This window comes from Callorhinchus milii, unplaced genomic scaffold (genome assembly GCF_018977255.1).
Source record: "Callorhinchus milii isolate IMCB2004 unplaced genomic scaffold, IMCB_Cmil_1.0 Scaffold2, whole genome shotgun sequence".
Classification (NCBI taxonomy): domain Eukaryota; kingdom Metazoa; phylum Chordata; class Chondrichthyes; order Chimaeriformes; family Callorhinchidae; genus Callorhinchus; species Callorhinchus milii.
The window spans coordinates 32,481,213-32,502,600 of record NW_024704743.1 but is presented as its reverse complement, the minus strand read 5'-3'; the positions used below and the strand labels follow the sequence as shown (position 1 = coordinate 32,502,600).

The 21,388-nt window shown below is 41.7% G+C and overlaps 1 protein-coding gene across 3 annotated transcripts in view; it reads left to right on the top strand.

Annotated features, from left to right (window-relative positions):
* The window catches only part of cap2 (cyclase associated actin cytoskeleton regulatory protein 2), an 85,244-nt gene that overhangs the window by 46,020 nt on the left and 17,836 nt on the right, over positions 1-21,388 (top strand). For all 3 annotated transcript variants that reach the window (XM_042331790.1, XM_042331789.1, XM_042331788.1), the window contains exons 5-7: positions 7,882-8,025; positions 10,179-10,264; positions 13,205-13,310. In XM_042331790.1, the coding sequence (XP_042187724.1) occupies positions 7,882-8,025; positions 10,179-10,264; positions 13,205-13,310 (336 nt within the window). The remainder of the gene's footprint in view (positions 1-7,881; positions 8,026-10,178; positions 10,265-13,204; positions 13,311-21,388) is intronic.

Below are 21,388 nucleotides of genomic sequence, written 5' to 3'. Positions count from 1 at the left end.
TTTTATAGCCTATGTCTCTATTTATAAAGGCAAGGATTCCATATGCTTTTTTTAACAGCTTTATCAACCTGTTTGCCACCTTCAAAGACCTGTGTATGTGAACCCATACATCTCTGCTCCTGAACCCCCTTTAAAACTACCATTTAGTGTATATTGCCTCTCCTCCAAAAATGCATCACTTCACATTTCTCTGCATTTAACTTCATCTGCCGTGTATCTGCCAATTTCACCAGTCTGTCTAAGTCATCCTTCAGTCTGCTACCATCCTCCTTACTGTTTATTCCATTCCCAAGTTTTGTGTCATCTGCAAACTTAAAATTTTTGCTCTCTATGCACAAGTCCAAGTCATTCATGTATATCAAAAAGAGCAATGGATGTAATACTGACCCCTGGAGGAGACCACTGTATATTTCCCTTCAGTCTAAAAAAAAACTACTACTCTCTCTTATATATATTATTGTTGGAGTGTCAACTTAGACTGTGGGCTCAAAGTCCTGATATGGAGCTTTAATCCACAACTTTCTGACTCAGAAGCAAGAGTGCCACCAACTGAGCCAGCAATACATCTTCTCCTACTCTTCCTGTCAGATTGGAATCTTCTCTGTCCCACACACATACATTTTCCTAGGATATACTCTTTATTCTTACTGGTATATTCTATTTGCTTTTGTTAAATTATAACGGGTGCTATAGATTATCTTTGTCAAGTCTAGTGATGTTGTTTTTTCTTTTTTTTTAAACCAACACAGCCTATTTTAAACAGCGCCAACTTACATATAGGGCCTTTATGCAAGCTAGGGTCTCGGAGCACTAAACACAGTGAACCAGTGCTCCTAGGAGAGAGGCATCATTTTTTTAAAAAAAACTCATGATTGAAAGGTGCCTTTTAAAGTTCAAATGGCATAAGGTTTCTTGGATAAGAGTTGGCATTGATTACATTTGTGTGTGTGTGTGTGTTTGTCTTTTAAGCTATTGCTGGTGCTATAAGACTAGATGGGGAATGTGATACAGTGCAGCGCAGCTCAGCACGTGCGCGTGTTAGTGATGATGGAAACGGCAGAAACAGCTATTCTCTGTACTGGCTGAGCAGGCCTCCAACAACCCCAGTAAAATACAGCATTCCACAAGCAAAGTCGCCTGTGCCTTTTACGGTGATGATCTATATATACACACTGGAGAGTTGGAGAGTGAAGAATCACATGACTGAGACGTAATTTGGCATTCCTGCCAGTGCACAAAGCTACAGCTGGGACAGGGATAAACAGACTGGCTGGCGTAAAGTCTGTCATACAGGGGTCTGCCTGCCTGCCTGTGACCCACAGCAGTTGCTTCAGATTTTTACAATTTAAAAAAAAGCAACTAGCGATAAGCAAATTTTATTCTACAATTTGTAAGACTAGCCTCAGAAAGCCACCTTTATGTGAAAATGCTTCATATTTTGGGCTTCTGGATAAAATGAACTACTTGCTTACTATCGAGTTGGGTTTATTCATTCGCTCCCCTGATCTCTTGGTTTGAGGCTGAAGTGTGTTTATTTTTGTGACAAATTCAGCAGGCCCTAACCTAGGTAATATTTAAATACTGGTATAGAATGTAGATACAGTAGATTCAAGGCTGATGCCAAATCCCAGAGGGAGGAATGGGTACACACAGTGTAAAAGGGTGGTTCCAGCTCTCTTCTCCACACCCTCCCTCCCTGATTCTTGCAAATAATAATCCTTGCAAAAGCGGAAGCCAATTTGCATACAGCAACGTCCCGCAAACAGCCACATTGAAAGTGGTTCAACGGTGTATTTTGTGGGAGAACTGCAGAATTGCGACCTTTGATCAACTAATTAACACTCGTGCTAATTATCACATCATTGAAAATTCACTCATTTACTGTCTCAATTTAACAACTGTGGTCCCTGGGGGAATGGCTCCTGAGCACATAACAATCACTGGTTGCAAATTGGCCCAGGGTTATGACATTCGCTTTATTCTTCCAGTGAGGTTATTTCCCCTTTTTGCCAATGACCCGAGGGGATTAACTAATGTGTCATAAGATGGACTTGAAAGGTCACTGTCCAAAATTTGACTGAGGCCCAGACAACGTGAACGGATTCACTACGTTTAATGAATGGAGCAGAATAAATCATCGAGTTGTCTCCCCCAGTTTATCTTTGCCACGATTACACATACAACCAAACAATCATTGTGACTTTTTTGTGCAAAAAAGAGTGCTCTAACTACTTGAGTCCTGGAGCTCAGTGGTTAGAGCACTCGCTTTGCAAGCGAGAGACCTGAGTTCAATTCCAGACAGGTCAGGGCGAAACCTTGGGCAAGTTTCCTTACTCCACACAGAGCCTCCAATAATCCCTCCAAAACCAAAAACAATAATAAATTGGTCATTTTCAATCTACGACTGTTTGTGGGACATTGCTGTGCGCAATTGGCTGCCGCGTTCGCCCACAAATATACAGTCAATTCCCTTTACAGTGTGTTCTGTGAAGCGCTTTGGGACGTCCTCCCGACGTGAAAAGCGCTATATCAAATGCAAGGATTATTATTATTATTATTATTATTAGTATTACTGCAGTGCTTTGTCTAAAAACCTTACTGGGTCAGCCTAAAGACTTTCTTTTTCTGCCAATAGAGCTCTGAGAAGCTGCTCAACATGAAGGGTGCTACATAAATTCAAGCTGTTGTTGATATCTGTATTTATATCAATAATTACAATGGTCAGTTTATTGAGCAGGATGACTGGAGAGTTGAGGTTTAAATCAATTTACATCTGTTCTCAAGTTTGGGACTTTGGGTTTCCAGGTTTAGAAATCTAACTCCGTTTTTGGATTGATCAAATCTGCACTGTTCTGCAGAGAGCTTTTCTGATTCAAATTCGGTTGTTGATTCCAAACAGATTCAGGAAATATGGGGTGTTATGTGAGTGAGGCTTCCGACATCTGTCAACATTTTCCGATGTACCCACACACCTAAATGTCAACACGTTGGTTTATCTTTCAGGCTGAAGTCCCAGATTTCATCTGAAAGAAATTGTCAGAATAATTTGCTGTTAAAAGAACTCAGTTTGTTCTTGGGTGGGAGAGGCTGGACATTGATAGAACCGATTTTTAATTGTGATCCAGATATTCTGCCCAGCAACAAACTCCCAGATGCTGCGTGCGTCTGTTTTTTTGTTGAGGAAAGTCACGGGGTGAAGGCATGCAGTTGGCGAGGGGCAGAGATTGATGATGCCATTTGGAGCTTTCAGGAATGACTTGCTGCAACTAAAATAACTGCACTTTTCCAACAATGTCCCTTGAGTGCTTGCCACATTTACTGTCGATGTCTTAAATCACTCTGGACAACTGTTTTTGTCGTCTTAAAGTAGCTAGCAGCAGGTTTGGTGTAATGTTGCTTCGCTTGTAACATTGCTCACAGGATTAGGATCACAGGTTTTTCTTTCAGTAAACTAGCCGCACTGCTGGAACGAGAGCCACAATTGAATCGTTATAACAACTGCAGTTGAACCTCGTCTTGTGGTACCTCAGTAATGAGGGTAACTCACTAGTCCGGACACACTATTGTCTCGCTATTAAGGCAAAATAGAGCCATGTATTGATTGCCTTTAACACCAAGTTTCCATAGCATTAGCAATGCAAAGTGAAACTTGTGATGTGCTTGTAGCATTAAAACCATAGAAATTTACAGCCCAGAAAAATGTTATTTGGCGCATCTTTATTTGTGTTGGCTCTTTGAAAGAGCTATCCATTCAGTCCCATTTCGCTGCCTTTCTCCCGTGCCCCTGCAAATTATTTTTTTAGATATGTATCTTCAGTAAATGCCTGATAACTCATAACTCCAAGGGAAAAGAACTCAGTGACGAGTTTTCCAGAGTGGCACATTAGGTATGTGTATAAATACATAAATAAATGCGGTCAGGATATTGTCAGCATGATGACTTAAGTGGTAGTGACAAGTTAAGCCAGGGTCGAGTCACCAGGAGTTTACTATAGTTCCCTCGGTTGAATTTGGATTCTGCCGCAACTACCCTAAGGAAAGTCTCATTCCCAGATGCAGCGTTTATACACAATTTTAATTTAGTGATTTTACTGTTTTATTTTACGTTTTAAAAAAATCCCAGTCTCTCTCCTCTTTCCCCTCCCCCCTCCCGTAAAGAGGAACTGGAGTATAACAAGTAGGAGCTGCTGTGTGGTTGTGCCAGTGTTTTAATTGGATTTAAACCAATTCGAGTATTGCTGGTGCACAATCTTGACCGGGTGCCTTCCCCCAGCTATCTTCACTGAGCGGGTATGAATTGTACTGCTTCTGACACCAATATTTTCTGGAGTTGGTTCCAGATCGATTTGTCCTACGTTATCTGCCATTTGTATTCCAGCTTGGCAGTGAATTCCAGAATAAGTGCATCAAAATTAATCAGCTTGTTTGAATATTTTTGCATCTCTAAATAACCATGAATAAACCACAAGACAAACTAGGGCTGTTCAGTCTCGAGAGAAGATGACTTAGAGTTGCACAACATTTTAAATGAGATTCAAAAAGTAAGGAAGGAAAGTTGGTAGAGGACAGGACACTGGATTCATTTGAAAAGCAGCTTGATGCTGTGATGGGGGGGAAACTATTAACAAACTGTTCTGGATTGATAAGTTGCCCTTCCTTTCAGTAGCTTTGATGCCTGTAAATGTGGTCAAGGTCATGCAATATTTATTAATATTTAAAAAATATTAATTTGTGGCTAACTTTCTTCACTCTTTTAAAGGAAAAATCTCCCCTCTGAGCCCTGCCAGGGGAACGCCAAGTGGTTTATCTGGTACCAGGTTCCAGTAGTCCCACACTAACCGAGCCTGGGAGGGCGTAGGCTGACAAAGACAACAACTTACATTTATGTAGTGCCCCTCATGTAGGATAGGGACTTGGAGAGATGAAAGGCAAGAGAGCAGCCTGGACAGTTCTCCTCTTCTTGCCTGCGTGCAATGACACAGCCAACGTTGAGAATTGGAACCTGTGGCTTGTTACTCAGTGCTGCCACATGTTGGCCGTCAATTTCATCTAAGTTCACCAAGTTGAGACATGTTTCGGGTACCAAGCACTCCCAGATCAGATATAGCGTGGGTTCAGTGCAGAGTACAGCTTCCTCTACCCTGCCCCAACAGTGGACCCTTAACCCCAGTCTTAGAGAAGCATCCCCTACTGGATGAGTGTGGAATTTCCTTCTCCCTTCCACAGGTGTCCACTCTGAACAAGCTCATCAATTCTATCTAGTTCATTGTACTTAAGCAGAATTAAGGGTAGTTTTGTCCAGTGAGCAGTGTCCACTAGAAACTGGATTGAAACGGGAATCATGTTTTAAGTGCTTTGTATGTAAGGGTAAAAGGCAGTAGTACAGAGTAATCTATACGAACAAGCTATTGCAACACAGTGATTACTGGTTTCTTGGGGTCAGATTATTAATTTTTAAGTTTAATTCATTATGTCAAATGACCATTTTTGTTTGGGAGGGGAGTTCATTTTGCAATCTGCATTTCAAACAACAGACCTTTCCCACAGACAGTAAAACAGTTATTAAAATTCTGCTTGTCTTGTTTCACTCGTTTTTCAAAGAAATCTTCACGGTATAATGTATGTTTTTCTGGATGTGTGCAGGCATTTAGACAAACCTTTCTCAAGCGGTTGCAATCATTACTTTGAACATTGAGGCTTCAGATGCATTAATGAATGCAGGTTCCTGGTTTTGCCCGGTAATTATGCAAAAGAAAAATTGCTCACTCGCCGTAGGTTTGTTGGAAACCTGGTTTCAGAGAAAGTTGCTGTTATGAACCCAGCAACTGGATGTTAATAACACATTCATAAAGCTTTGTATGGCAGATCTCTGTCTGCTTATTATTAACATTCCACACGTCCCTCCATCACAGAGTTGTGTATAATTTCATACACTTTTGCTGGCAAATAGGCAGTTTTTCCCAGAATCCTAGCCAACAATCCTCCCGATAAATTGATCATGAATCTCACGATTATTTTGGGGGCATTGCTGGCTATCCTTTTTGGCTGCAAAACAGCCACTACTTATGTTTCGCCCACAAAATACATAGTCAATCCACTTTACAAGATATCCTGTGAAGCATTTTGAGACATGTCAAAGATATGATAAGACACTATATCAAATGCAAGGATTATTATTATTACTTATGAAGCGCTTTGATATGTTTCACACTAGAAAACTATATCAGGAGCTTCTGTGCCGACCTAGGGTGAATTCTATTCTCTTTGAATGAAAAGCAATCACAAACAACAACAAGATTACATTTGTCTAGCGCCTTTCACATTGGGAGGACTTTCCAAGGTGCTGTTCAGTGTACAGCATTTCAGACAACAACAACAAAAAGATTCCATTTATAGAGCGCCTTTCACGTCGGGAGGACGTCCCAAGGCGCTGTACAGTTGGATCAGGACCCGAGCAGAGGGGAAATGGTCGGTGAAGGGAGGGAAGGGGGGGAGCGAGGAGGGAGTAGAGAGTCGAGAGGGGAGCTGAAGGCACGGTCAAAGAGAAAGGTCTTGAGACCGGCCTTGAAGGAGGAAAGGGAGGAGGCGGCGAAGGCACTGGGGAATGGAGTTCAAGAGCCTCGGGGCTGAGAGGCTGAAGGCCCGGCCACCGATGGTAGGGCGGTTGGGGCGGGGGATGTGGAGCAGACCGGAGCCAGAGGAACGGAGGGGACGGGCATGTAGGTAGGGGGATAGTAGGTCGGAGAGGTAGGAGGGAGCAAGGCTGTGAATGGCCTTGTAGGTGACGATGAGGATCTTGAAATTGATTCTCTGGGGGATGGGGAGCCAGTGGAGGCGAGCGAGGGTGGGAGTGATGTGGTCCCGAAGCCTGGTGCGGGACAGTACACGAGCTGCAGAGTTCTGAAGCTGGGGTCAGGTGGGCGAAGAAGGGAGGGGAGGGGAAGAGGGGTGACCAAAGGCATGGTTGAAGAGGAGGGTTTTGAGGCAGGACTTGAAGGAGGCTAAGGAGGGGGTGAGGCGGAGTGATTGTGGGATGGAGTTCCAGAGGTTGGGGGTGGAGTGGGTTCAGGCTCTCCTGCCAATGGTGGGGTGGGTGGGTTGGGGGACGTGTAGCAGGCCAGAGCCAGCTGAGCGGAGGGAGCGGGCGGGTTGGTAGGGGATTAGGAGGTCACAGAGATAGGGTGGGGCGAGGCCATGGAGGGCTTTGTAGGTGACCAGGATTTTGAACTGGATCCTCTGAAGGATAGGGAGCCAATGGAGTCTACCAATGGGAACCAAGTAGACTTGATTCACAAATGAGAAGGAAGATGCTGGATTTTAACATTACGCTAATCACTACAAATAGAGTTTATTTTTTGTCTTTATATCGAGATATCCTGTTATAAATATTCAGAGAAAAAGATCACTAATCTTAGCAATTGGTGTATGATATACTGACAATACTCAGTTATTGATGTCTCTACCCTGTGTAATTATAACAAAATGTCAAAATAATTAACACTTACAAATCATAACTTCCTTAAAAGCAGAACCATCTAACAGAATACTTTATTAGTTACAATGGAGAGACTTTAGAACCCTCACCATAGCTGTGGCTTTCAAAGTTATGTTGAATACTTTATGAGCCGTAATCATTGACTGCAAGTCATCGCTAACGTACCTTCAAGTAAATGATGTGGGGGTGGGGTGGGGGGGAATGATTCAAATGCTCTCCCAAGGATTTTTGTACCAACTAGGTAAAGGCAAACTGCTGTCATGGATAGTTCAGCAGGTCAAAGGCATGTTAAATCAAGCCCACCCACCTCTCACATTTTCTCTTCCCCCCCCCCCCCCCCCCATGTGAAGTGTTTTTCTTGACATTGTGTCCTGTTTTGTTTCCAGATTGAAATGACGGTCCTTCTTAAACCACTGTCAGACAAAATACAGGAGATCCAGAACTTCAGAGAGAAGAACCGTGGCAGCAAGTTGTTCAACCACCTGTCAGCTGTCAGTGAGAGTGTCGCTGCTCTTGGATGGGTTGCAGTGGTGGGTAGAAAGTGTCTGCTGTTCATTTAAAGCAGAGCGTGGCTGATTGAGTCAATGCAGATGCTGATCAATGTGATGGGCAGACGGGCGGGGGAGGGTGGTGCTTGTCGCAGGCCTGATTTCAGTGTGATTTGTTTCTAACAGAGCAGTCTCAAATTTGTTCATAAATTTAAACATGAACCCACATTTGTGGCGTTTTGAAAAAAAATATATAAAATGGAAAGAATCCTGCAGTTTTACAACACAGAAAGGAAGTGGCCATTTGCCGGTGCCAGACTCTGAAGAAACTAGTTATTTAATCTCACTGTCTTGCCATTTTCCCTACCCTTTTAAATTCTACTTTACAAATCTCTGCTCTAATGCCATTTCAATAACTATTCTGCAGTCTGCATCAACCACTGTGGTTTGGTTGGATACCTTGAGTGATTCTGGGTCTGTAGTCTTAATATCTTGCATTCAGATTGTGTGAACAAAGGTCAGATTTGTACAACGTCACAATCCAGTGAGGACTGAAAGGCAAAAGGCCTGCTGAGTTCTAAATTGGTAGGGTGGAGGAGGGGGAGGGCGGTTGAGCAGGCTTAGAGATAGAGCACAGCCCATTGAGTGCTATTAGTAGTGTGTGGATGGCTGCTGCAAATCGATGTCAAGGATGGTATCTATTCCTGAATTCTCATAAGCAGTGGAAGGAACTCAGTGATGAAGAACAGAAGTCAGTGCCAAAGATAGTGCTCGTTTAAAAACTGATTGGTACTGGTTAAAACAACAGTAAATTTGTTAGTACAGAGCTTTCAGGTGACTCAGGCCAACAACATGACTAAAAGACTAAATTTCTACCCATTGCAGGTTGGTGGGTTATATGACAATCGTCTTTCCAGTGCATTTCATTGCTTCCAATTATAGATTTTGTTTGCATTGATCATAGCAAACAAATGAACAAGATCCATGATTACTTCAGTCAGGTTATGTTTTTAACGTATAAGATTCTGAAGTATTTTCAGAGTATCACTTTATTTCAAATGCCAGTTCTATTCCTTACAAAGTGCATTTGCCTTTTATAACACATTCCTCTTCTTAATACTGCATTCCACTATGCTGACGTTCTATATGCTCGTATTTCCTGCTTTTGTAAGAAGCCTTGATGTTTGCAAAGTAATGTAATGTTTGTAACTTTGGGTCATTCTGCCTTTTTTCTCCTTCTGGATGGAATTCTGGTTTGTGTTAAGTTTTTTGGTCGCAGCCAGGGTTGCATGGGATGCTAAATAGCCCTTGGCCTTTCCAGGATTAATGGAGGAGAAACACCCAGGGTTCCTGCTCCTGGTTCCTCTACAGCATCCTCTATTGGCTGTGCATGTGTTTGGCAACCAGGTGGGGAGAGGTCAGGCTCGGCTATGAAACTCTCTGCAGTCGAATAGCCTGCCGATCCTCACTGCCAATTCTCGCACATGATCAATGCCCACTTGGGCGGGGTACCAGAGGGCAACCAGCAACCATGAACCCATACACCAGCAAGACAATGCCAGACATACGAACATAGAAACAGGAGTAGGCCATTCAGTCCCTCGAGCCTGTTCTGCCATTCTATTAGATCATGGTTGATCTGTACCTCAACTCCAATAACCCGCCTTTGCCCCATATCCTTGATACCCTTACCTAACAAATATCTATCCACCTCAGTCTTGAAAATTTGAATGGATCCAACATCCACAGCCTTTTGGGAGAGAGAGTCCCAGATTTCCACCACCGTTTGCGTGAAAAAATCCTCTTGGTTCCTCCAGACCAAGAGTGAAGAGGCACATGCCAATGGGAAGAGAACATTTAGCGAAAAAATTGGGCACACTAATTTTTTTTAAAAAAACTTTTAGAAATGACCAAATGTGTCATTTATCAATCAATTGTGAATCATTCCCTGATAAGATGGAACAGTTACCTGATTTGCTTTTGAATTGATTTTGTAAGGTTTAACAGGCGGAAAACATCAAGGCTTCCAGGATATTCTGCTTTGGTTGATTTCTAACTGGGTGAACATTTAACAAAGGGATTTCGTGTGTACCTAAATTTTCTTCTAAACTTTCTTGCTTTTCTGTATTTCTTTTCTTTCCACCAATCCTCTCATCCCAATGCTGCTGCTGGTTGCTGTTTCATTGGAAACTTAGGTTCCAAAGCCTGGTCCTTATGTCAAGGAGATGAATGATGCTGCCACCTTTTACACCAACAGGGTGTTAAAGGAATACAAGGACAAGTAAGTTAGTTGTCTTTCTTAGAATCCTTGCCTCAACCAATGCATGACATGTGTTATGATTAAATCTGAAGCCTTGTAGCTTAATATATGTTGAAAAAACTGAAAATGAATCTCCCAAACAAGTATTTAAAATGCAAGGTGGAATTTTTAAAAGACTTAAGATCGTGATAATTCAAGATTGAATTGCTAAGTCCTAGCAGTGCTGCCTTCGGTGGTCATCTTCAAATGTAACTCCACCTCTAACTTCTGAGACTCCCTTTCTCTACACCTCCATCTCACCCCCCACCCCAATCTGTCCTAAAATCCCACCTACAAACCTCGGACTGAGCCTACAGTAGATGCTTAATGCCTGATAGACGCTTTTCTCACCCCATTACTCTGCCCTCCATTCCTCTTGATTCCAATTCCCAGCGAGCTCAATCAATTATACATCTCTCCCCTCATCAGCTTTTTCACAGAGCAACACCACTTCAAACTTATTTCACTTTACAGTTGTGATTCCAGCGAAACATGTTGAACGTGGATAAATTGCGCAACAAGAGATTGATTTCACAAGTGGGTTCGGGAATATTCTGTCCGGCAAATGTATGGATTCCAAAGGACTTTGTCCCCTGTGCACAAACAAAAGGATCTTAATTTCACAACACTTTGAATTTGGCTTGGGATTCTGCCCTCTTCCTTAATTCCCAGATGTGATTAATAATAATCAGATCTATCACAAGAGTTTTTTTCCCTGCCCCCCCCCCCCCAATCCCACCACCAGTGGCATTTGTTGAAAAAGTAAGTCACTTTGGCATCTTTGATGCTGTACTATATAAACTCTTATTCTGTATCAGGTTTGAATGCTACCAATGGGCTTTACTGCATTACAACTCTATTCATTGCCAAATTACATTTGTTGAGATTAAACCACTCTATAAAAAGAGTCCTTTGTTTGACTTTTTATGCATACTGCCCAAAGTGTGGATTACAGTTTTCAATTGTACTTCTGACAAAGAGCATGTTGTACATCGTGCTGCCCTGTGCCTTATGGCACGTGTTTTTAGACTTGGCTGTCTGAAATTCTCTGTAGGAGCCCCTCTGGCTGCAACAGGTGCAACTCAAGCTTCTGACAACAAGCATGAAATGGAAAATAATTTTTTTTTTTTAATTGCGATCATTACAGAAAGACTTTTTTAATTCAGAAACATTCTTCGACTGCACTTAATTGAAATCTCAAATGTGTCTGTGTATAAATCTATGGAGAAATATTCTACCTTTATGTAATAATAATAAAAATCCTTGCATTTGATATAGCGCCTTATCACATTGTGTAGATGTCTTAAAGTCCGTCACAGAATATACTGTAAAGTGAATTGATGGTATATTTTGTTGGTGAAATGTAAGTTAGTTAATGAACGTAAGACATGTTTTCAGGATGTATGTTCACCTAATGCATCGTATGACCAATTTATTTCTCTGAGCCCAATGTATTTCCCTCCTTCATACCCCCACCCTACCCACCACCCTCTAACTATTGTTTTTTTGATTTTTGTTTCCTTCCATTTGCATTTGTGAAATTTGCATTTTCTGTAGTTTCTTAAAAGAAACTTAGAGAAGCACAGCTTCAAAATTATAGCTCTACTTAAAAAAATGTCAAATTCTGGATGTTCTGAAATGCTACATAAGCCGAGTAAATCTGGACCCAGGTAGAATTTCTCTCTTTTAAGTATTTTGTGATAGTATGACTTAACTGTATGCAACTCGTCCCAAAAATGACACATCACACATTGACATTTCAGAAATACTGGAGTTTCTTTCAGATACAAGTCACTGGCAGCTATAAACATTGCCAAGTACTTGCAGTCAGACTATACTTGCTGAACCAATCGTCCAAGTTGCCTAACTGTGTCAAAAGGGCAAACAAATATTCAGAGGGTTTGTATGTGGACGTCTGACTGGAGCTGGGGGAGCCTAGGGAGAGGGCTGCTGATGGTTACAAGCTGTTCAGTACCACATTACAAACTGTCCAAAGGATAGTCTCTCGGCCAGTGGAAAAGTTACTAATATCAACAAACAGCTGGTGATCACAGCAAAGGCTTAAGAATCTTGGGGATGACGGCCGCAGCAGTACAGTATTTGTCATCCAGTATGTCAGACTCTGTATAACTCTCCAAGTCTAATTGCTCTTCACGCTCTCCTGTTTCATGCTCTTCTTACCTTTTCTCTTCTTGTTTATTCTGTTACAGTATATTCTGTGAATAGAGAATAAATCACCACCAATACCAGTGTCTTTGCTCTTTACCAATGTTTATTAGCTGACGGGAAGATCTCTTTTTCCTTTTGAATAATAATGTTCCGTTTAGTGGCCCAGGTAAGAATGTAGAATATCCAAGGAAAAGAAGCACTTTGGGTGGTCTAGGTTGGTATTTGGACTGTGTTAGGAGGCACTCTACTGCTAGGGATCTAAGACTCTGCTATCCTTAGGATGAGACATTGCTTGGAGTATTGAGTTGGTGTTGTTCTCTTGCTTCTAATACCCTATGAGAAAAATTACTGCTAAAATATCAATACTGGCCCCTCTAGTTCCATGAAAGACTTTTATGAACCAATTTTAATACATTGTACATTGTATTTAAATTTAAATTTGTTCATAAAAGCCCATTATGGAACAAAAATCCTGAAACTCATCCACCCACTCTAGTAGTCAGTTATGGGGAAACAATGTTAACATTTGTGCTATCCCTGCCTAATTTGCATCATGTAGACTTAAGAATTTTAATAACAGAAATGTAAAAATCAGGCTGCTTTGTTTCAAGTTATTTGGATATATTTACAAAAAATAAGTTGCTGCTTGATATGCGTCATTAGTGTGAATGTAAAATGACATCTCTTCCCTTGTATTACAATAGGATATTCTGCAGATCCTTAATGGTCTCTTCAATCTCTGTTTTGCCATAGTGATAAGAGGCATGTAGAATGGGTCAAATCCTTTCTCACCATCTGGACACAGTTACAAGCGTACATCAAAGAGTACCACATCACTGGGCTCTCCTGGAATAACTCTGTAAGTATATTCTCGTTTTAGTCTGCGTGGTTACAATGATAAAGTGCGGTGAAAATGGCTGCGTGTGAAAAAGATCAAATTTATCAAGATATGAGAGAGTTGGGAGGAATACATTGCTACTAATTTGGTCACTCAATCCACGACTGTTTGTGGGATACTGCTGTGCGCAAATGGCTACCACGTTTCACCCACTAAATATATAGTCACTACACTTTACAGGATATTCTGTGTAGTACTTTGAGACGTCTTGAAGACGAGATGAGGCGCTATATCAAATGCAAGGATTATTATTTGGACGCTGGAGAAGTACTCAATCTCAGTATATAGTATTAGCTTAATGAACTCTCAATGGTTGGTTCCTCAATCTATATTTTTGTTAAAATAATCATCTGTCTGAGTGTGTAAGTCCTAACCCTCGTTATCAACAAGATACAAAGGACCAACATTATGAATACTGTTGTGATTAACAGATCCAAAATATTGCAATGACTTTTATTTCCTGTTTCAAAAGATATGTATTAAAATACACTCCATTTATTCTAGCACCATCGGAGGCAATTTAGTGGTACATTCTTGTTTTAATAATTTAATGTGTCCAATTATTCTTTTCTAATTTTCTCCATCTTGGTGCTGGACACCGGTCTCCTGTATCTAGGATCAGTTACACCGGCATAGGTTCCCCAATGGAAACCCATTGTTTATGCATGAGCATTGGCACTGCATGTTGGATTTCAGATGGTTGGGTTACAGCCAGCTGAGACTGACCTCTCCCCACCGAGCTGCCATGTGCGGGCAACCAGTAGTAGGTGCTGCAGAAGAACTAGGAGCAAGAACTGTGGCTAGGACTATTGTAGCCTTTCAATGCTACCCTGGCTGAGATCAGCAAACTCAGCACGGACCTGATTCAAACCAGCAAGCTCCTGGTCCATAAGCTACGGCTCTATTCACTGCACCATCGGACCTCTTATGTACAATATTCGTCACATTCAAATATTCGGTAACCATACCAGAGATGAACACCCCATTTCCCCCCTAGCAATATTCCCCTGATTATGTCCTCCGTAGCAACAACCATGAAGCCGGGACCATGGGATTGCATTGCACTTTCAGATTGTAGCTTGTGACTGCTGGTTAATGGGATATTCGCTATTTCCATGACCTGGCAGTCAAAAGCCATGAACTGAAGTTAATTTAAATTTAATGCTTCAGTGCAACAACCACCATTGAGAACAAAGTGGGAGAGGGGAGGGATTGCCTCCGGCACATCTTAGTACATTTCATATAATGAATAGTAAATGTATCGCTAAATCGACCCCATTGTATCTTTCATTATTTTCAAATGTGAAATCGACTATAAAATCTCCTCAGATATAAGGAATGAAAAGTAAGTCTAGGAAGCCACTTGATGTTTAGTAAACGTCATGTTATTCATTTAAAGAGGGTGACATTTGCGAAAGACCTTCAGTTTAGAACTCATTCATCCCATTGAATGTAAGATGATCTTTTATAAACCTGCAATAATTCATTTGGCTTTTAACGCATGGCGAAGAACAAACAGGAACAGTGGAGCCACATGGGGATGTGGCAGAACACTCTTCCAGCCACGGCAAATTGATTTAATTACATTTGTGTGCCACGAGGGACTGAGAAATAGGGCAAGCAGACAAACTTTGTATTGCCTTTTGGCAGTCGGAATACAGAATAAGGCAGCCTGAGGTTTATAGTTCAGGCAAGGAGTTAGGAGATTTCAAAAGTTCAGCTCTTAAGAAATACCAGCTATTAAACGCTGTCTGAGTGACCTGTGCATTTGTAAATCAGTCACCTCCACAGCATACTCCCTGAAATATGAATGCATTGAATCATTGCCGTACATCTGGCCTCCAGAATTGACTTGAGCTAACAAAAATGAGCAACTTCCAGGTTGTCAGATCTTCGTAGGGCATCACTTCCTGCACATATGCACTGTACCAGGAAACACTGCCCCGGCCACTCCCTGTGTGCTACGCATGAGTGTTACATGTAGTAAGTGCATCTGATGTCACTTCCTGAAGGACATTACGTTAGTGACATTTCTTGCCATCGTGCGAAGTGTACAGGAAGTGATTTCAGTGATGACCAGACAACACAGCTGTCAGACATTTCTTTTAGCATTTTGCTTAGAACACAGTTGCTGAGATATTGCAGCCAGACAACCTCTCGAATAATGATAATAATTAGGTTGCCTCGTACAATAAAATGATAGCCTTATTGCCTCTTCAGTGAGAATTTTATCGTCCCTTGATAGCAAGTAACCAAATATAATTGATGCGAAATGAAAGGAAGGTTGTTACATAGGCAAATGGGACAGCTACAATGCTGAGAAGTTGAAATTTGAGAACAATTGACTAAAATTTGAAAGGAATCCTTCTGTGTCGCTGTTGAGGCCACCAGCTAAAGTGGCTGACACAATGTGAGCCATTGCATCTGCTATTGCTCCACGTGGGGCCTGGCAATCCCTAGGGGGAGGATATGTAACTGCAGACTGCTCAGCTCACCACGTCAATGATATAGACTTTGCGTGTTACCAGCAGTGCTGTTCCGCTCAAAATAATATGAACACAATGAACAAGGAAAGGCTGTTTGGCACTTCAATCCCTCCACAGACCATGACATTCGACCCCATTGTGGACTCTAACCCACCCACTCTACTATCTCCTGGGGGAATGATCTGCAAGAGAAACCCTGTATATATGTTTAATCAATGTATATCTTTTGGGGGTTGTAATATTACCTGTTATAGATTATAACAGGCAATATTATGATCTGAAGTATGGGAACCACAACAGGATACCTCAGTGTTGAATCCTGACATTAACGGGATGTGCTCCTCATGGGAACTCTGCTCCGATACAATCTCTTTCCAGGCAGGTTGGAACAGAATTCCTAAGGGTCAGCTGAAATTGCACGTGATTACCAGCAAGATTCAGGATTCTACCGCTGACCGTTTAGCGATAGTGTGGTCTATTATGTGTCATGTGTAAATAATGTGTAAACCTTTTAACTAAGGGCATTGAACTGACCTGAGCTGAACTATTCTGAATTGTTCTTCTTGCTACTGGATCTCTGAGATCTTTGTGTGCGACAACAGACAATGTAAACTGCTGCCAGCGAGGTTGTTTCCAGAGGGTGATGTAGTGGCTTTATCGTTTGGCATTTACTGAATTGTCTCAGCAAAGCAAACAGTTGATGTAACTCTCATAAAATCCCGCGGCTAACAATAGCGCTGGAAAAATAGCCAAATATATTGTTCATTCCTCCCCCAACACCACCATCACCACCACCATGTCCTGTTTGTTCACTGCGACTCTAACTGCACAAGGGAATCAAAGTGTGGCCGGTCAGTGAAGGAGACACTTGGAAATACTTCATGGAGCACTTTGGACAGACAAAATCCATTGGGATGATTAAACGTGAGCTAGATAGATACTTGAACAGTAAAGTTATTAGTGGATATAGAAAAAAGGTAGGGAATTGAGATTAAGAGATCTGCAATGTTCAAATAAACTGTATGAACAGGGCTCCTCCTGTTTCTATATTCCCAATTCCCAGAGTACAAACTCAGCTAATAAAGGATATGAATAAGAATCTGAGTTGATGAAGTCAGGAGTTTGGGGGAAAGGTTGATAAGGGGAAGCTAGATATGGGAATGATGAATGATGTTAAGGCTGGAGTCAGTATTTCGGAGACAGGAAATATTATTGGGGTTGATATTAAGTTGCATACAGGCTGTGAGAAAATTAACTTGAAGAATCTGAAGGAATATATAACTTATAAATTATAGTTTGATAACTGTAAAATATGACTCACCAGCTATTTTGTAGCTTAAACAAAATCAATGAAAGGAGACGATAAGGTGGACGTAACTATGCAGTTTCCACTTGATAAATTCAAAGCAAGAGGACACAAACATAAGATAGTCACTAGCAGATCTAAAAGTGAGTTCAGGAGGAACTTCTTCATGCAGAGGGTGGTGAGAATCTGGAACTCGTTGCCAGAAAATGTTGTTTCAGCAAGTAACATCAGCGCACTTCAGAGAAAACTTGATGCATATATGAGGGAGAAGGAAATAAAGAGACATGGGAGAGGAGATTCGGAGTGGACTATTTGAGTTGAATGGCCTGTTACCTTGCTGTAACGTTCTAGGTAAAATAAATCTGTATGTTTCAATGCCAGAATATCATGGCAGGTCTGTTTGAGAAAGGTCATCATCATTTGATGCATCTATAAAGAGAGTTTGAAGAGGGAGGAGATTAATAATAATAATTTAGTGACTCAAACCACGACTGTTTGTGGGATACTGCTGTGCGCAATTGGCTGCCGCGTTTCGCCCACAAAATATACAGTCGATCCATTTTACAGTATATTCTGTGTAGCGCTTTAGACATCTCGAAGACGTGATAAGGCACTATAAGGTGATAAGGCTGGCGTGGAGTCCTGTAGCTCAGTGGTTAGAGCATTCGTCTCGCAAGCGAGAGACCTGGGTTCGATTCCCGGCAGGGCGAAACATTGGGCAAGTTTCCTTACTCTACACGCCTGATAATAATCCCTCAAGAAAAAAAAATAATAAATTGGCCACTTCAATCCACGACTGTTTGCGGGACACTGCAGCAATTGGCTGTCGCGTTTCACCCACAAATATCTAGTCAATTTACGGTATATTCTGTGAAGCGCTTTAAGACGTCTAGAAGATTATTATCGTTACGGTTATTTGTGGGACATTGCTGAGTGCAAATTGGCTGCCGCATTCTCTCACAAAACACACAGTCACTCCACTTTACAGTGTATCCTGTGAAGTGCTTTGGGATTTTCTCCTGACTTGAAAGTAAACCAAATGTAGGGATTATTATTATAACATTTGGTGCTACCTAGGAAGGGACTAAATGTTCAGCACCAGGAGTGAGGTACTGGTGAATCTTATGAGGGAGGAGGAGTGCGGCGTTTCTCGTAGGAGTGAACTTGATGGGTCTCAAAGCCTTTTTACCATTCCTTCCCATCTATGTATGTATCTATGTATAATGTTTCTTTGCATGGAGGAGGGGGAGGTGGGTTTTCAAAGATTCTAGTTTCAGCCCTGATCTAGAGTCTCCGATGGCCTTGATTTACGATATGGAACAAGAAGTATAAGCCAGGCTTCCAGCTCCACACCACTCCACTGCTGCAAGTGATATTGTTTCATTTCCAGCAATATAAACACAGCATCGGTTATATAAGCTGTTGCCACTAACGGCCATGCTTCCTGTCTGTGAGATCGCCTCGAATTTGGCAATGAGCAGTCAGCCATCCTGCGTGTAATATGTTGGAGTCAGAGGCAGGTGTTGTTTTAAGTAGGTTTATCTTTTGTTACATTGAGTTGGAGAAAAGGGAATACACATTCATCAGTAATCCACATTAGTTTCCCCCGCCTCCATTCTAGGGAGCCTTTTAAACCCTTTGCCACGGATCTTTTGATAAGCTTGTTTTTGCCTGTTATATATAACCGTTAATGTAGATAACACACATATATATATGAGGTAGATATTTATTTACATAGAGTATAAGGCTGTGCAGAATCTTCGTCCCCTCCTCACCTATTTTCAAAAAAAACGTCAAAGTACCACTGATGTTGCCTTTGAAACAGGATTCCTTCGAATTTCATGTTTTAGTGAAAATGTTGCTTTATGGGAGATTGATTGTTACAGTGGCCTGGGAGACTGGCAGGTGACACAACAACAACAATTTACATTTATATAGTGGGTTTCATGTTAGGAGGATGTCTCAAAGCACTTCACAAAGCTGACTGAAATCTCAACTGTTTTGGTCAGCCAGGTGTGTTGGTACATGCGGAGACCCAGCACCATGCTTAAGAGTATCCAAACCAAGCTGAGATTTCCATGCATCCCACCTACACATGGAAATTACAAAGATAGATTGCTGGAATCGAATGCTCACTCTCTTTCTGGAGGGACACATCCTGCTTATCTAATTCCGGAAAGTATTAGACGCAGGTTGGCAACAGCCAAGACTTGGGGAGCCCGGAGTGTGCGTTGGGGTACTGTTAGAGTCTAACCAGCTAAAACCGCATAGCTTGCCATTGATATTGCTGTCTGGCAAGCTTTCCCTCTGCTTGTTTAGCTAGAACCACCTTCCCCATTAGGGTTTTGGTTTGCAGGGTTAATGAGAGCTGAGTGAGTGGCCAGAGAGGGGGGAGGGGAGGAGATGGTGAGGATGGGAGATGGTGGGGGGGAGTTGAAAAGCTGACCAAAAGCGTGGTCGAAATTACCCCAATGTAGTGATGTGGAGCTGGAAGCCTGGTTTTACTTCTGACTCCACATCTGTCATGTGACGAATGGCACACATGAAGGGAAAGAAGGTTGAAGTCAAATTGGTTGTGCAAAATCTCAGTACGTGTGTCGGATAGCTTCTGCCGGAGCTAATAATGTTGTAGAGCTTTCGGCTGCGTTATTCAGAAATGTCTTTTTCTATAAACAAAACTGTCGTCTGCTTGGCATTGTGCTGAATCACATTTCCCAGGTCGGTGTACAATGCAGCCTGTACTTCCTTTGTTATTTTGAAAAAAAACCACAGCAAATTAGGCAATAAAGTAGTGGGGGAGAGGATTTTGAAGTGACTTCATGTGCGTAGCTTGATATGGTTATTTGTATTGGGTTAATGCATTGCTTAAGACACCTGGTAAACTGACAACACAGAACTGGGTGCTGAATAAAAAAAAAGTTTATGCTCTTGCGCAAATAACTCCTACTGAGTGATTCTTTGTTAAAAGGTTTCCAAAGACCATTTATAGCCCCCCAAAAAGTGGTCGGCTGCTGTTCAGCTGTTTCCTGCGATGGGTTGTATGTCACTAGCCACTGAGTGCTGTTGAGACAGGTGGCCTTATAATGGGACAGTGAGTGGGGCACACTTCATTTTGTTTTCAGTGAAGAAACGCCTCAACAAAAGGCCTGTGTTTAATGTCAGTGTCCACCTGCTCAGTGGAGAGGGCTGAGCGAGTCTCTGCTTGTCCTGGAGGGACTCTTCTTACAGACAGCCTTTTCCACAGGAAACTGTGTGCGTATGTGAAAAAAATAATGTGCTCTATTCAGGGCTTTTGCTAAACATATGGGTTGTTCACCAAACTACCATTTCCCTTGTTCTGCAGATCACAGGTTTGACTTTGAGATCTATATCATTGCTGTCATTCTATGCAGTGATAGCTATCGTCAGTCTGTACTCCATTTGTACAGTCTGTACAGCGCCTTGGGACATCCTCCCGACATGAAAGGCGCTATACAAATGTAATCTTGTTGTTGTTGTATACAAATGTAATTTTGTATTGTATTGATTCACAAGCAACACTTTAGTGCCTAAAGCCTTGATTGATGCTCTTTTTTAACTTTCACAGCTTTTCCAGCTGGCATTTTGCTATCTGGATACTCCTGGAAACTTTGAATGTTAAATTGAACTGCAATCACAAAACCTTTAATTCACATCATCTTCTTGCCCCAACCCCCCAGTTGCCTCTGGGCGCATCGTACCAGAGTTCAAATCAGTGTCTGCACCATTGCCACCTCTGTGGATTTTTAGGCACCCTTTTTATTAATGCAACTTTCAGCAGCTCTTTCCCCACATCCGTATCCTGTTGCTTCAATAAATTAAAACCTTTGAGAGTTTTTTCATATTGGTGTAGATATGTATATATATATATATATAACACACACAGAGTCCAAAGGAACCTGGAATTCCTGTGTAGCTCGGTACCAAACCATAAAGTGTGTCCTGTTCCTTCAATGAACTAAAACCTTTGAGGATCATTAATATTGGTGTAAAACTGCTAAGTGTTAAGTAATGCCAGTGTTGGCGCCTTTGTTTGTAATTCTGTACGCTTTTTTCAGTGAAAGCTATTGAACCGAAGACACAGACGTAACTGCACAGAATGAAGTGATATTGCACTTATATGTTCCTTTTAGATAGGAAACTGTCTTAAAGATACAGAGTGTAGGAGCGACTATGGTAGGTGGGAGGTGATTGAAAGCACAGTCAAAGAGATAAATTTTTAGGAGGAT